At 40.1% G+C, this 15,975-nt stretch overlaps 1 protein-coding gene across 7 annotated transcripts in view; it reads right to left on the bottom strand.

Moving 5' to 3' along the window:
• EGF (epidermal growth factor) overlaps nucleotides 1–15,975 on the bottom strand; it is a 163,300-nt gene that overhangs the window by 81,771 nt on the left and 65,554 nt on the right. For 6 of the 7 annotated variants that reach the window (XM_033955436.1, XM_033955427.1, XM_033955418.1 and 3 more), the window contains exons 11-13: nucleotides 11,296–11,444; nucleotides 6,234–6,338; nucleotides 2,038–2,261 (exon numbers count right to left, since the gene is read on the bottom strand). In XM_033955436.1, coding sequence (XP_033811327.1) covers nucleotides 2,038–2,261; nucleotides 6,234–6,338; nucleotides 11,296–11,444 — 478 coding nt within the window. The remainder of the gene's footprint in view (nucleotides 1–2,037; nucleotides 2,262–6,233; nucleotides 6,339–11,295; nucleotides 11,445–15,975) is intronic. The other variant, XM_033955445.1, reaches the window with a different exon arrangement.

The raw sequence follows: 15,975 nt of genomic DNA, 5'->3' as shown, positions 1-15,975 counted from the left end.
AGATTATTTATTTATAGGGAAGTTTTTTGAATATTTTATTAGCATTGAATTCTCAAGAATTTCTATGATATTTGAAATGCATATATTGATATGGAAAATTTGTCTAGACTTTGGAAGGCAACTTTCATAGAAAGTACATGTAAAATTTGCAAGTACTTTTTGCTGTACATCTACAGTGGGCAGGGGTATTTTTGCTGTGAAAACCTACAAACGCTTTTGGAATCCAAAAATATGTGCTTCTGCCACAGCCCCACCCCAGGAACACTCTTGTAATACGTGTATGCCAGCTTACATGTTGGGCAATTTGCAAAGGATCCATTTTTCTGTATAGAACCCAGTTTAAATATATGGAGAAGTCCAAGCAAAATGCCTTCTTACTGGAAAACGAATGCCCTGAGGGGTGGAACCATGTCTGAGAAGATAACAGTGCCTAAAAAAAGACTAAGGGCTCCTTTTACTAAGGTGCGCTAGTGGTTTTAGTGCTAGTGGTTTTAGCGTGCGCTTAGCGCGTGCTACAATGCCACGTGCGCTAAATGCTAACGCCTCCATAGAGCTTGTGTTAGTATTTTTCATTTAGCACGTGGTTTGCACGTGGCCCTCTTTTACTAAGATGCGCTAATCGATTAGCACGTACTAATCGATTTAGATGCGCTAAACACTAATGCGTGCATGTTAGTCTTTCTCCATGCCCCATTTCTTTCTTTCTTTCTCCATGCCCCCTTTCTTTCTTTCTTTCTCCATGCCCCCTTTCTTTCTTTCTCCATGCCCCCATTCTTTCTTTCTGTCTGTCTTTCTCTCCCCATGCCCCCTTTCTGTCTTTCTCCCGTCTCCCTTCTTTCTTTCTGTCTCCCTGCCCTCCCCCAAGCCACCGCCATTGGGGAACAGGCCCCCACCGCCGCCGGGGAATAGGCTGCCACTGCCGCCATCGGGGAACAGACCGCCGCCGAGTTCTGAGCTCTCCTTGCTTCCCTTCCCCGTAAAGAGGACGCTGAAGTGCAGGGCCGACCAACTCTCGCCACCCGACGTCAAATCTAACGTCGGAGAGGAAATTTCCGGGCCAGCCAGGCAGCGATTTTAAACAGATAAAAGGTAGAAACCCAGATATCAGTGTACGTATATAGTATAAGTTTCAGATTTGTAACAGGGTTTCTGATTGATTCAACAGACCTGAATAAGCTATTGTCCTCTAAGCAAACAATAGTTTGGGCAGCTGTCAATGGTTAACCTTATCAAACTTTTGTTTGTGCTAATTTCTACGATGGCTCTGCAAAGCAAATATAGTGTTAGATTTACTAGCATGTAATTCAGTTTGCATCATTGGTGCTTAGGCCCCACTGAACATAATGAGGTCATCTCTAACACCTGTTAAATTATATTAACGGGCACTATTTTGGGAAATACATGTTGGTGCATGTTAGCACCATTAGTAAATCTAGCTTGAAAAGCGACACGTTTGATTTATGGTGAAAGAGGCAATGGCCACATCATGAGGGCACAAACACTCCCAAGAGTACACTCCTCGGTCTACGCAACCTCTGAAAATCAAACATGGGAGACTGTCAGAACATAACCAAAAATCCTGTGATCCAAATGAACAAACTGGGGGAGGTTTGGTAAATTGTTTAGAATGCTTTCTTTCCAAAGGGCAAACGAGTTCTTTGCATTGCTCTCATTAGCAACCATTTCTTTACCTCTCCTAAGAGCAGAATGACTGCAGTGACCTGTTCTTAAGGAAGAGAGGGGCATGGTAGATTTCATTACAGACACCAGCAGCCATTGAAGAATGATTTTCTCCTTGACACACTAGAGGAGCTCATTTCTTGCTGCTGGTTGATTAATTATCCCTAACCCTATAGGTAATGATCCAAATTCTTTGCAGAAGGTATCTGGAATTTTGGTTCTTGCCGAAGCAGCTCTATATTCACTGCAGAGATTTAAAATTATTGAAAAGTTGCATAAAGCAATTCAGATATGTAATAACAAACACATATACTCATCTACAAACCAAAGAATAATCTTTTGCCCCCAAAACCTCACCTACTTCATTCTGTGTAAGGGTTTGGCGGTTTGAGCCATCCAGATTTGCAGTTTCAATGACAGAGCGTTTAGCATCGCACCAGTACAGCTTCTCAGCCGGGAAGTCTATTGTTATTCCACTGGGCCATACCAGGCCACGCCTAGCTATCACCAGCTGATTGGTGCCTTTTAGGGAAGAGCTTCCAATGTGAGGATCTGCCCCCAAATCAGTCCAGAATATTCTCCTTAGGAAAAAAAACATATACACACAGAATTTATCTCATTATTATTGTATATATTTCAGGTATAAATGTTGGTATGTATTCTAAGCAAGTGTTTGTACAGTATGTTTTATAAAATGTGTGTGTACATCACAACTCCATCCTCCCTTCAACCAAACTATACTCCCAGGAACACCTGCACATGCTGGACTAGATTCAGTAATGGGCCTACATTTATTTAGGTGCTGAAAAAAATATGCACACTAAGCGCTATTCTATAAACAGCACTCCAAGTTGAGCGCAATTTATAGAATAGAGTGTAGTGCCAGGATCCACGCCCGATTTTTGGGCACAAGGATTTACATCTATTGAAACAAGGTGTAAATCCTCGAATGTAAATTAGGGCCCAGATTCTCCAAACAACACCTTTAGTTAGGCAGCAGAAGGCGCCGTTCTGCCACCTAACTTAATTGATTTAATTGGTATGGTAATTGATCACGTTGTTTAAAACTAATTAAATACTCATTAAAAAAAAGAATGTAGGTGCCTGCAGGTGCCTACCATAAGAGCACCTGAACCACGTCCACAGAGGCATCTAGTAGTGATTAAGGTCACAGTAGGCGTGGTTTCAGCCAAAAGCGACCTTAGATGCCATTAGGCGCCTCTGTAGACATGATTCACATGTAACAAAGGCACTGGTAATGTAGGCCTCTAAAACCAAGGGCCTCTTCTACTAAATGTGCTAGTGGTTTTAGAGCAGAGAGCCACGCTGAATGGCCCGGGCTGATCCCGACGCTCATAGGAACTCAATGAGCGTCGTGAGCAGCGCAGGTCATTCAGCGAGACTCTCTGTGCTAAAACTGCTAGTGCAGTTTAGTAGAAGAGGGGGCAAGTTTCCAAGTTTTATTTAAAATTTGATAAAATGCTTATAATATTTCAAAGCGATGTACATTAATAAAAATACACAAATAGAAACATATAATAGACAGACTTTGAACATCACAAACTGGAAGGTAGAGTAAATGGGAAGAACTACAATTTTTATAAGAAAAGAATGAACAATGGGAAAAACATTAGGGGTGGGGTCGCTGGTAACCAAAAAGGTATATTCTTAGGGTTAGCTAACAATGTAATGTTAGAAGGTGATGTCAATCTGAGGTTTAAATTAATTTCCGAAGGCGTCATTAAAAAGGAAGCCTTTCAGAGAACCCTTAAATCTCTCTAATACCGTCTCCTCTCTATGATAGATAGGTAAGTGATTCCAGTGTTGGGGGGCTGTTACCGAAAAGATTTCATTTTGCCTTGTATGTATAACCCTCAAAGAGGGGATTGTAAAAAGATGTTGATTACAGTCACCTATGTTAGACATAAGTGGCGATTCTGCAAACGGAACCATTGCGTGCTTGACATGCGATCAGTGCTGCTTTAGGAGGTGGCTGTCGATCCACGGTGCCATGTGCAGAATCTGGCCAAAGGTGTGGATTTCCCTAATTTTGGAAGAGCGTGTAGCAAGATGTGCGTGTAAATACTAATTTTTCCCAATTAACTGCCAATAATTGATCACTGGCACCCAATTATTGGCACTAATAAGCTCATTGCTCAATTTGGGTGCATGCCCATTAGCTGTTTACAGAATTGGGGGGGGGGGCTTGTGTGTATAAGCTCAAATCATCTTATTGACACATACATGCATACATCAGCCACATAATTGTATGAGAACCCTCTACTGTGCATAAAACATGTTCTACATGCCAGAAATGCTTTGCAAAATTAGTCTCAAAATTGAAGAAAACCTGTCATAAATACCTAAGAGGGTTATGTAAAACTGCTTTATTTAAAAAGAAAAACTTTATAGGTCCTCCTTGGTTAAAGTCATTCAAGATGGTTTACACGCATCACAATTATATAATCAAAATACATAAATTCATGCGGAGGGCCATTTTTGATAGGACAGCTACATCTGACTTTGGACATTTCCTTCAAAACATCCAAAGTTGGAGGCAGAGAATTGGCCATTTTTGAATGGGACATCCAATTTTTTATTTTGGAAAATCCTCTACTTGGACTTCTTCTCCGCCCCTAATCATGCCTATTTTTTAGGTAAGTGTCGGTAGGCATTGGAGTCACGTAATCCCCCATTGCCCCAGGTACATTAGATAGAGCGTGAGCCTGCCAGGACAGACAGGGAAAATGCTTGAGTGCTTGAATGTAAACCACTTAGGCTATAAGTGGTATATAAGTACTACAAATAAATTAAATAAAAATAAATAAATAAAATTAGGTGGTGCTAGGAGTCACACAGGTGGTTAGAGCTGGAACAAACTACCAAGAAATAGAAAAGAAGAAACCCTGTGAATTTCATTCATCATAGTGGGCAAATGATGACATGACCCTAAAACATATAACTCAGATTTATTTAATTTAAGCTTATAACCCAAAACATTATCAAGGTCCTCCAGTATAGCTATTAAGGCAAATCACGAGGAACCTAATTGCGCCAGAAATGTGAATACGTCATCTGCATATGGAATGTGAATCCCATATGAACTGAGCCAGAGGCTCTATGGTAAGATCAAACAGTGTGGGTAAGAGGGGACTTTTGAAAATCTATAGATAAGTAAGTTACGAATTCACTGCTCTCAAATGAATACATATGTTCATTTGCATTGAATATTGTCCTGTAAGTCACCAAGGGGTAAATATTCAGCCGGCAGCAGCAAGCATTTTGCTCATCACCGCTGGGTTATTCCCGGGCCATGCCTGGGCTTTAGCACAGAATATCCAGTTTTTGAGGCGACTGCTAACATATAACTGGTTAAGTTAATATTCAGAACTTAACCAGCCATGGGTTGCTGCATAAGGATAGGACTGGGTTTTATATGGCCCTATTATGCAGTTGCCCTGACTAGTTAAGTTCCGAATATTACATTACATTAGAGATTTCTATTCCACCATTACCTTGCGGTTCAAGGCGGATTACAAAAGATATAAAAATGGGGGTTACAAAAGATATAAAGAATGGGGGTTACAATGGAAGAATAATAGTCATTTATCAGAACTTAACCAGCTAAGTGCTGACTCCACCCCAGAATGTCCCTAAAATAACTGCTTTTCGTTTAAGCGCTAAGGGGCTAATTCTAACTTAATTGGTAAAACACCCTTAATAGGCTCAGCAATTGGGAAAAAAAAATTAATTGTATGATAGGCACTTATCTGATTCTATAAAAGATAGATACCTATTGCATGGCGCTTAGTGGTGCCTAATGCCTAAGTGGGTGTTTTTATGGGCAGAGCGTGACTTAGGCACTGATAACCGTGATTCTCTAAAAATGTAGGCACCTTAAATGTAGGCCTTTGAAACCCTGGTCCCACGATTCTGTAAATGGCGACTAAGTGTGATTAACATGTGACTGGTACCTATTTTTTTATAGAATTAGCCACTAACTTCTCATTTAACATAACATAACATTGTACTTATAAACCGCATTACTGTAAGTTCAATGCGGTAAACAAAAGATTAAAAAATAACATAGCCTAGGGATCATTTAACTCAATTTGCCAGATATTTGGAAAAAAAGATAGGTTTTCAGTTGAGTTCTAAAGTGTTTGTAAGAACAAGCACTACGCAACAGTGGTCTAAACTCCCTGTCATAAAGAGCAACCTGGAATGCATTTCCACCTGGGTTCAAACCCACGCAGCTTCTTGTGACCCTGCGCAAGTCACTTACCGTAATCCTGTTAAGGGCTGCTCAAAATTAATGGATAGCCCGGAACAAACAATTTAAATGGTTTCAACTGTTGTGGCCTATTAAATCATTTTGAATATCAACCAGCAAGATTCTTCTTTTCAAAATTTCATGGTATTCAGCCACCAATCTTTTGTTATGGCAGCTTTATAGAAAAATTAAGAAAATACACATTAAAAATGTAAAGCTTTCCAGGGACACCCACAGTGGAAGTTATCAGTTTTTCACACACAAAACTGTTGCTTCGTACTTAGCCAATGGATGGACTGCAATTTCTCTCGGCTGGTAGATGGTCTCTCTAATGACTATTTCTCTGTTTAATCCACTCATGTCGCTCCTTTCAATAAGAGATCTCCTGAAAGGTTTGCAAAAATACAGTGTCACACCACTTGATTCTTTTCTGTTACCACAAAGGGCCTGATTCTATATAGTCCGCCTAAAAAATCGGCACTGACTGGTATGGCACTAAGCGTGATTCAGTAATAGTTAGGAATACTATATAGCAGTGTCCTGCAAACTTTGTCAAGCTGCAGCACACTAAACATAGTGACCATGGCTCGAAGCATCCGGAAGTGTGTGGATGTTACCGTGATGACATCACACACATACGTTATGTCATCACGTCGATGTCCTTGCATGTGTGAAGGCCCTCCAGACGGGCCCTGAGCCACCAGTGGGGCGTGCCAGCAGAGAAGAGGTACTGGCGCTGGCTGATTGCCTACAGGACATGCCTCTCACCGCGAGAGGCACATCCTGTAGGCAGTCAGCCAGCACCGGTGCTTCTCCACCTCCCCAGTGTTTCGTGGCACACCTGAAATCTCAGGAGGCAAAGAGTTTGCAATACACTGCTATGTAGAATCACCCTTAGCACTGCCTAAGTGGGCTTAGATGTCTCTAGGTGTCCTAACTTTAGGCATGCCCAATTTATGCCAGGGTTTTCTTTGCCTAAATACCTGTACCTAAGTTGGGCACCTAATTCACAAAGAGGCACCTAGCCTGCTTTTAGATAGACATTTTGGACTAGGTGCCTACTTTCAATAGAATCATACTTTTTGATTTAGGCACCTGGGTTCAAACCCACGCTGCTCCTTGTGACCCTGCACAAGTCACTTAATTCCCCCATTGCCCCAGGTACATTAGATAGATTGTGAGCCCACCAGGACAGACAGGGAAAAATGCTTGAGTACCTAAATAAATTAATGTAAAACCGTTCTGAGCTCCCTGGGGAGAATGGTTTAGAAAATGGAATGAATGAATACATGAATAAATAAATTATTGGTGCCAATTAAGTCTATTAATCAATTAAGGCCTCCTTTTTATCAAGCTGTGTTAGGGTTTTTTTTTGTTTTTTTTAAATCACAGGTTGCTACAGTAAAAGCTCTGAGAATCATGGGAATTCTATGAGCATTGGAGCTTTAAACTCAGCGGTCTACAATTAAAAAAAAATCCTAACACAGCTTGATAAATGTAAGGAAGTTCTTCACCCAGAGAGTGGTAGAAAACTGGAATGCTCTTCTGGAGGCTGTTATAGGGGGAAACACCCTCCAGGGATTCAAGACAAAGTTAGAGAAGTTCCTGCTGAACCAGAACGTACGCAGGTAGGGCTAGTCTTAGATAGGGCGCTGGTCTTTGACCAAGGGCCGCCGCGTGAGCGGACTGCGGGGCACAATGGACCACTGGTCTGACCCAACAGCGGCAATTCTTATGTTCTTATAAAAGGGGGCCTAAGTTAGGCTCCTACATCAGCTAGGTGTGCTGATTCCTAACTTTAGGCAGGCTATATAGAATTTGCCAGTAAATGCACTGAACTCCTTATACCCTTACACATTTATAATTTAAGGAGAAATTTTTTGCAAGGTGTACTGTGCACCCACGGGCCTGCAATCAAACTTTGAAAACTCCTGCTCCAAATACATCAAGGTACAAACATAAGGAAGTTCTTCTTCACCCAGACTAGAGTGGTGGAAAACTGGAACACTCTTCCGGAGTCTGTCATAGGGGAAAACACCCTCCAGGGATTCAAGACAAAGTTAGATAAGTTCCTGCTGAACAAGGACGTACGCTGGTAGGGTTAGTCTCAGATAGGGCGCTGGTCTTTGACCAAAAGGGCCGCCGCTTGGCATGATGGACCACTGGTCTGACCCAGCAGCGGCAATTCTTATGTTTCAAAAATAAATTCCTGAACATTTTCTACTGTCTACACCCTCCTTCTGTTCCAACCTTCTGAATCTGGGGGAAAAAGTATTCACACAGTTTAGTAGAATAGGTACACTTTACAGCATTCCATGATTTTACCTGGGTAGCTAAGCAAGAATAACTAAATTTCCCTATTTTCCTAATGACTGTACTAAATTTAAAGGCCTACTAAAAAGCTGGCTGTTTAAGGACGCCTTTAACTGACCCTTTTCATTATCACATTATCTCATTCCCTGGAATTTATCTGGACAAGGAACACTGTTCAGTAGAAATTAAGTGGGTACCGTTCCCCAACCTTTTGTTTCCTTACCCTTCCTTTTTATTTATTTTCAAATTGTATTTAATCCATTTTTCCCCCCTCCTCTTCATCAGTGTTTTTATGTCATAATTGTCTTTAATGTCCTGTTTGTTGGAAATTTTTTATTTTTTCTATTTTTAATTTTGTAAATCGCATTGGATTTGGATACTGCGATTATATCAAATATTTTAAATAAACTTGAAACTTGAAAAATGTCTTTATTTTTAAGCATTCTAATGGGAAATCTCCTTTTTCAGAGTTTGCCAATGCTGAAATATTTGGGACACAGATTGCTATAGAATCTGGCGCTTACTAAACTTGTACTGAAGTTATTTTAGTAAAATGTCTTGTTTCTTGACCAATAGGAAAGGAGTAGTTACATACAAGCACTTGCAAATAGCAGCATCTAAATATTTTACACTTTAAAACCTTATTTAAATTAAAAGTCTGCAAAAGCGTTCAAGAAATCTATCAAAAATCTCTAATTGGCAAAAGTTTCTCTAACAGAACTTTGCTGTAATCTCAGGTGCAGAAGGCGAGTCCTGGATAGACAAAGTTACCTGGCTGTTTAGTTTGAAACATTCATTGATTCCAGCATTCTTCGAAGAAGGAAGGAGTGGCCTAGTGGTAAGAGCTACAGCCTCAGCACCCTGAGGTTCTGGGTTCAATCCTACACTGCTCCTTGTGACCCTGGACATGTCAGTCAATCCTCCATTGCCCCAGGTATATTAGATAGATTGTGAGCCCACCAGGACATATAGGGGAAAATGTTTGAGTATCTGATTGTAAACCACATAGATAATCTTGATAGGTGGTATATACTGTAAATGCCTAAAATAAAATCACAGTTATCTTTTTTAAATAATATAGAGGAAGGTGGGTGAGGAAACTGTATGTAACTGAGTTTTTAATATTACAGTGCTTCATGTCCCTGGATCAGCAGTTTCCTATAAAATAACTCCATTATCACATCCACCAATATCTCTTGTCTCTAAAGACGTTTTTAAAAAAAATCCTGTCCCTTTTGTTTTCTCCCTTTTTTTGGTGTTCTCTTTTAATTTTAATTTAAAAAATTGTAACTTTTCCCCGCTTTCCTTATGTTTCACGTCAGTCTTTTTGAGTCGAAAAATACATGTTTTACCCTGTTAGTCTCCTATTCTTGATTTTATAAACTGTACATCGCTTAGTAAATTTTAATAAGCGATTTATCAAACAAAATAAAAAACTTGAAAACTTGAAACTTGAAACTTTATTGATTTTTAAAGCTTCAATGCTGCAATACAACAATTTCAACTTATAATAATAATAATAACAGTTTATATACCGCAGGACCGTGAAGTTCTATGCGGTTTACAATGATTAGAAATGTTATAGATTGAATAAACAAAGTACAGACTTAGTGATTGATAGTTCTAGCGATCGTTTGTTGAGGACTAAGATTGTATAGGTTGGTTTCCTAATATTTCAGGGACAGATGTGTTTAGGCGTTTCCTGAATTATAATGATACAATAAAAGCACATTTAACTTTCATATGTTCATAAACAACCATTTCCCCCCATCCACCCAATAATCATTCAATAGAACAAAAAAACATATATTACCATAAAACCCTTACCCTATTTTAATTAATGATATCTTCCCACCCCAAGTGTGGATATTCAAAAATCAATTTATGATATAAATAAACCCCACCCATCCTACCCTTGATATGTACCACAATAAACAAAACTGACTCATAGTCAACACTCAATATTATCAATTATAATGAGGTAACAAAAAATGCCCCATATCAATTTATGTATATTACCTTGCCCCAAATTCTCAGCATTTATTCTTTCAAGTCTATAACTAGAGCAAAGACTTGCCCACCAGAACGAAAAATTTAAACGATCACAGTTCTTCCAATTTCGAGTGATCATCTGGATGTCTATCCATTATAAGGAAAAGATGACCTCTATATTGATCTAAAGGGGGGTTTAACATGTAATATTGTACCACAAATGACTGTCTCATATGTTAGAAGAATTGATGATTCCAAAATGTTATTCATTCTATCCCATATTGACCTCCAAAAGTAAAGTATCAAAGGACAATAGAACATCAGATGATCCAGTGTCCCAATGTCTAAATGACAGTACCACCATCTATTAGACTTGGAACTATCTAGCTTATGCAGCCTAACAGAGGTCCAAAAAGATCTATGTAATAGAAAAAACCATGTCTGTCTCATAGATGCTGATGCTGTACATTTCAATCTCCAAGTCCAAATTCGTGGCCATCGAGACGCAGAAATATACTGCTTTATCTCGATGCTCCATATGTCACGAAGACCATTTTTTGGTTTTTTTATTCAAGAACTCTAATATTAATGTATACCACCTGGCAGCCTGATGTCCTAACGAATCTATCTGGAAGAAAATTATAATAATTTTTTAGATTTTCCCAATCAGGGAACCCCTTCTCTAAAGGCTTGGTAAAATGCCTTTGCACTTTACTGAGTCTTGCAGCCATGACAAGCTCTGCTGGCAAACTGTGACATAATTTTCTCTTTCTCTGATGAATGTTGTGAAATCTATTTGCCTCTCCATCTGAGAGGATGCCTCCTCTTCCTCCAATATTAAGATGTTCTGTTAGATATATATAAAAGTCTCAGATATGTTTGAATAACATAATTTAATCTCACAATCTCCCCTCAGATGTTTAATGTTTTAACTACAATAAGTTTAATATGGATAATCTCAGAATTAGTAAATCCTCATGTACATTTTACACGGGTCAACCACCAGCTCTGAGATCTTTTCTGCAGAAAAAACATACCCCTTGTCTGTCCAATAGAGTTTATGGTTAATCCAATCCACCGCAAGGCCTTCAGGCGCATCTAGATCTCCAGAAATCACTTTCTCACGCGCTGAGCCATCCATGTTGGCTCTTTCTATCCACTTCAATGCTGTGTGCGCGAAATAAATCTAGCAAGAAAAAAAGGTACAGCTCTCTTTTATGTGGCAAATAGAATGTTAGGAATCATCAGGAAAAGAATGGAAAACAAAGATGAAAATGTTATAATGCTCTTGTATCGCTCTATGGTACGGCCGCACCTCAAATACTGTGTGAAATTCTGATCACCATATCTCAACAAAATATATAGCGGAATTAGAAAAGGTACATAGAAGGACAACAAAAATGATAAAAGGATGGGGCAACTTCCCTATGAGGAAAGGCTAAAACGACTAGGGCTCTTTAGCTTGGAGAAGAGATGGCTCAGGGGTGATTTTTGTGCCTTTACTATTGTATTGTAGTTCTACCTTTACTTATATTATTTTAACCATTAGTTTCTATATCTAAACTGCATAGATGTTCTTCTATTGCTGTATATCAAATGTCAAATAAACTTGGAAATTTGGATATAATAGAGGTCTATAAAATAATGAGTGGAGTGGAAAGGTAGATGGGAATCGCTTGTTCACTCTTTCCAAAAATACTAGGACTAGGGGACATGAGATGAAGCTGCTAAGTAGTAGATTTCAAACACACAAGAGAAAATATTTATTCACACAACATGTACATGTACTTAAACTCTGGAATTCGTTGCCAGAGAATGTGGTGAGATCAGTTAGCTTAGCAGGGTTTAAAAAAGGTTTGGATAATTTCCTAAAAGAGAAGCCCATAGGCCATTATTTAGATGTCTTGGGGAAATCCACTGCTTATTCCTAGGATAAGTGGCAGAAAATCTGTTTTACTACTTGGGATCTTGCTAGGTTCTTGGGACCTGAGCTGGCCACTGCTGGAAACAGGATACTGGGCTTGATGGACCTTTGGCAACTCTTATGTTCTTATGGTTTGGCATTTTGTAAAATGGATTTCCTTTCATGATCATTAAACAGAAGGTTTCCCAGAACTGACTGAGTTATATGAAAGCAAATTAGCAATTCTCTTAGGCTAATGGACTCTTTCCATGAACAATTCAAGGATAAAATCTGGAGCCAAGTACAGCCAAACCTCGGTTTGCAAGTAACGCGGTTTGCGAGTGTTTTGCAAGACGAGAAAAACATTCGCGCAAATCGTGACTCGCAAACCGATGTAGCGTGCGGTGATTTTCTGTGTTTGCTAAAAACGCTAATGCACCTCAGTAAAATGATCCCTTAGTTTGTGAGCAGAATTCGTTCCGGAAACATTCTTGAAATCCAAAGCACTGGTATATCAAAGCGAATTTCCCCCTAGGAAATAATGGAAGCTCAGACGATTCATTCCACAACCCAAAAACTTTAATACAAAATACAGTACTGTATGTACTTGCATTGCAAGATCTCGTTTGTTCGGAACAGTCACTACACTGCGGGTGAATTGGGTGTGATGCGTTTATTACATTCAGCTGCGCTCAGTGTGTATGTTGTGCACGCTTGAACTGCGGGTGCTTGTATTACGTTCAGCCGTGTTCAGGGGTACGATCAGCTATGCGATGCACGTATATTGTGCGCACCTGATGTGACGCATGTATACGTGCTCGTACTGCAAGACAACGCTCGTTTATCGAGTTAAAGTGTAATAAAATGTTTTGCTAGTCTTACAAAACACTCGCACACCACGTTACTCGCTGTCCAAGATTTGGCTGTGCATTGGCAGCACTTTACAGCATGTGAAACAAACCTGCCTGTTCTTATCATAGGCAAAAAAAAACTCCACTCTCTACATCTCTAATTCTCTCCGCAGTCGCCAATGTGCACTAGCATTTGACTTATCTGGAGTCCCAAGAGGTAGTTATGAACACTGCCAATAATTCCGATCCTTCAAGATCCTCCACGGTATCCTTCCTCCTTTTATCCCTCTATCCTGGAATTCCTCAAATCCAACCTCCACTAGATCCACTCAAAAATTAAAACTATCCTACCCCTCCTTAAAAGGCATCTCCCTTGTTGGTAAACTTGGCTCTTCCCTCCCTTTCAGAATCACTCAGCTCTGGAACAGTCTCCCTTCCCCTCTCCGCAATTTGAGCCCCCTTCTACCATTCCGTAAGCATCTGAAGACCTGGCTCTTCTCCAGAACGTAACCCCGTCCCGCTCCTGGCACTCTCACACCAACCTCTCTTCTCTCATACTTATATAATTCCACTGGAGTTCCGTTCCTTCCCTAACCATGTAAATCGTGTCGAGCTCCATCTGCGGAGATGATGCGGTATATAAACCCAAGATTTAGATTAGATTAGATTAGATTCTCTGGCTCCAAACTGCAGTTGGAATTATTGGCAGTGTTCATAACTACCTCTTGGGACTCCAGATAAGTCAAATGCTTGTGCACATTGGCAGCTGCCATTTCACTTTGAGACTATTAGAGATGTTGATAGTGGAGGTTTTTTGTTTGGTTTTTTTTACCTATGATAAAACAGGCAGCTTTGTTTTACATGCTGTAAAGTGCTGCCAATGTATATTCTTGAGGCTTTTTTTCTCCACTGAATAGCGTGGAGGGGCATAATCGAAAGGGATGTCTTAAGTCCGTTTGCGTCTAAGTCGCAAGTCATCCAAAGTAAAAAAACAGCCTAGGACACATTTTTAAAAAATACGTCAAAAAAATTTTTTCTTTCAAAAATCGGCTAAGTATATGTCCTGCCGATCTGATCGTCCAAGCCGCTAAATCGTCCATCTTTATACCACATTTTCATCCAACTTTTCGTCCAAGTCATAAATGCCTAGAACAAGCCCTATTGGACGTGGGAAGGGTCTGCAAAGTGATGGACTGAAACCCAGACATGGCACCTAAATAGTGAATTTCACAAAAAGGGTGCCATCTCATCATCTCACTACAGCTCCCTTATAGGTCACGGTGAGCCCACCAAACCACCTCCAGAATCCCCTAGACCCACTTATCTACCACCCTAATAGCCCTCATGGCTGCAGGAGCCACTTATATGCCAGTAAAGGGGAGTGCACATGTTTCAGTATCAATGCAGTATCAATGCAGTATCAATACAGGGGCTTATGGGCATGGGTCTTCCTCTCCATGAGTCCCTAACCCACCCTCAAGTCGGCTTAAGCTGCCTCTGTGCTGGATGACTAGACCAGGTGATGATGGTCTGGAGGCTGAATTTTAAAGGTGTGATTAATATTTTTATGGGGATGAGGGGATCAGTGATCACTGGGGTAGTGTATGGGGGCCTGTTTTATGTGTTTGCAGTGCTTATCTGGTGACTTTAGGTGGGTTTTTGTGACTTAAACCATTGTTCTTCAACCGCCGGTCCGTGGACCGGTGCCAGTCCGCAGGAAATTTCTGCCAGTCCGTGCAGGGCCGGCAAGATTAAAGTGACCATAGGTCCGTTTTCAGACTTCCTGTCCTGTTGTCCCCATACACAGCATTGGGACAGCGTCCCGAAGCTGTGCTCGGGGACAACGGGACAGGCGATCATTTCCTGTCCCTCCCTCCTTCTTTTTCCCGGGTCCCTTTCTCTTACCGCCCTGCCGCTGCTGCTAAAGCCGACAGGAAGTCTTCTTTCCGACGTCAGAATTAGCTTTAGCTTTAGCAGCAGCGGCAGGGCGGTAAGAGCAGGGGAAAGGAAGGAGGGAGACTTTTTTTTTTTTTTTTTTGCAGGGCAGGGAGGGAAGGTGGTAGGCAGGCAAGCAGGCTGGCTTTGACCAGGGAGGGAGGGAGGGACACAAAATGAGGAAAAAGGTAAGCTGGAGACAATCCCAATATCAGCTTAAAGCAGATACATGAAAATTTAAATAATACTCTTGCCTCCAACAGCAGCCAATGGAACACATCGTTCAGATTTGTTTTTGTATTAGATATACTTCAGCAGTTTCCGGTGAATTTTTTGTGTGGACCCATTATCTATATCATAAGAAAATAAGAGTGGCCATACTGGGACAGACCCTTCTCATGCTGCTATTTGGATGGGACAGTACGGAGTTTACATGTGTATGTTACTAAAGTGACTGGCATATACAGTATATGCATGTTTAGAAATACCCAATCAGTTCATCCCTCAGATGGTCTCAAAATTTTAAACTACTATACTCGTAAGGTTGCATAAACATTAATTCTCCATCAAACAACTGAGTAACAATATCAAAATATCCAGCTTATCACAATTTTTAGATTTTTAAATTATTATAAAGGCCTCCTCCGCCTTTGATAATTAATTTTATCCAGCGGGAACTACTGTGTCATGGTTCCTCACCGACCTTAACAAATCTCTTTTTATTAAATTAGTTTTTTACATATATTTCATTTTTCATTTTTCTTAAGGTGTAAATAATTTATATTTTTTTCTTTAAAAGATGAATTTTGTACTTAGCTTAAATTCATCCTCTGTTAAATTTGACCTGGGAGCAGTGGATCCAACATGTTTCGCAATAACTTGCTTTTTCAAGGATAAATGTTTCTGAATTGTTTTTTAGGGGGATCCCAATTGGTCTATCCAGTCTGCCCAAACATACATTCTATAATTTAATGAATTAATTTAAATTGTTCTTTTTCTTAGATATTTCTGGGCCAGAAACCCAGAGC

Source organism: Geotrypetes seraphini, chromosome 1 (assembly GCF_902459505.1).
Source record: "Geotrypetes seraphini chromosome 1, aGeoSer1.1, whole genome shotgun sequence".
NCBI classification, from domain to species: Eukaryota; Metazoa; Chordata; class Amphibia; order Gymnophiona; family Dermophiidae; genus Geotrypetes; species Geotrypetes seraphini.
Note: the sequence above shows the minus strand (reverse complement) of the source record. Positions and strands in the feature narration are given on the sequence as shown.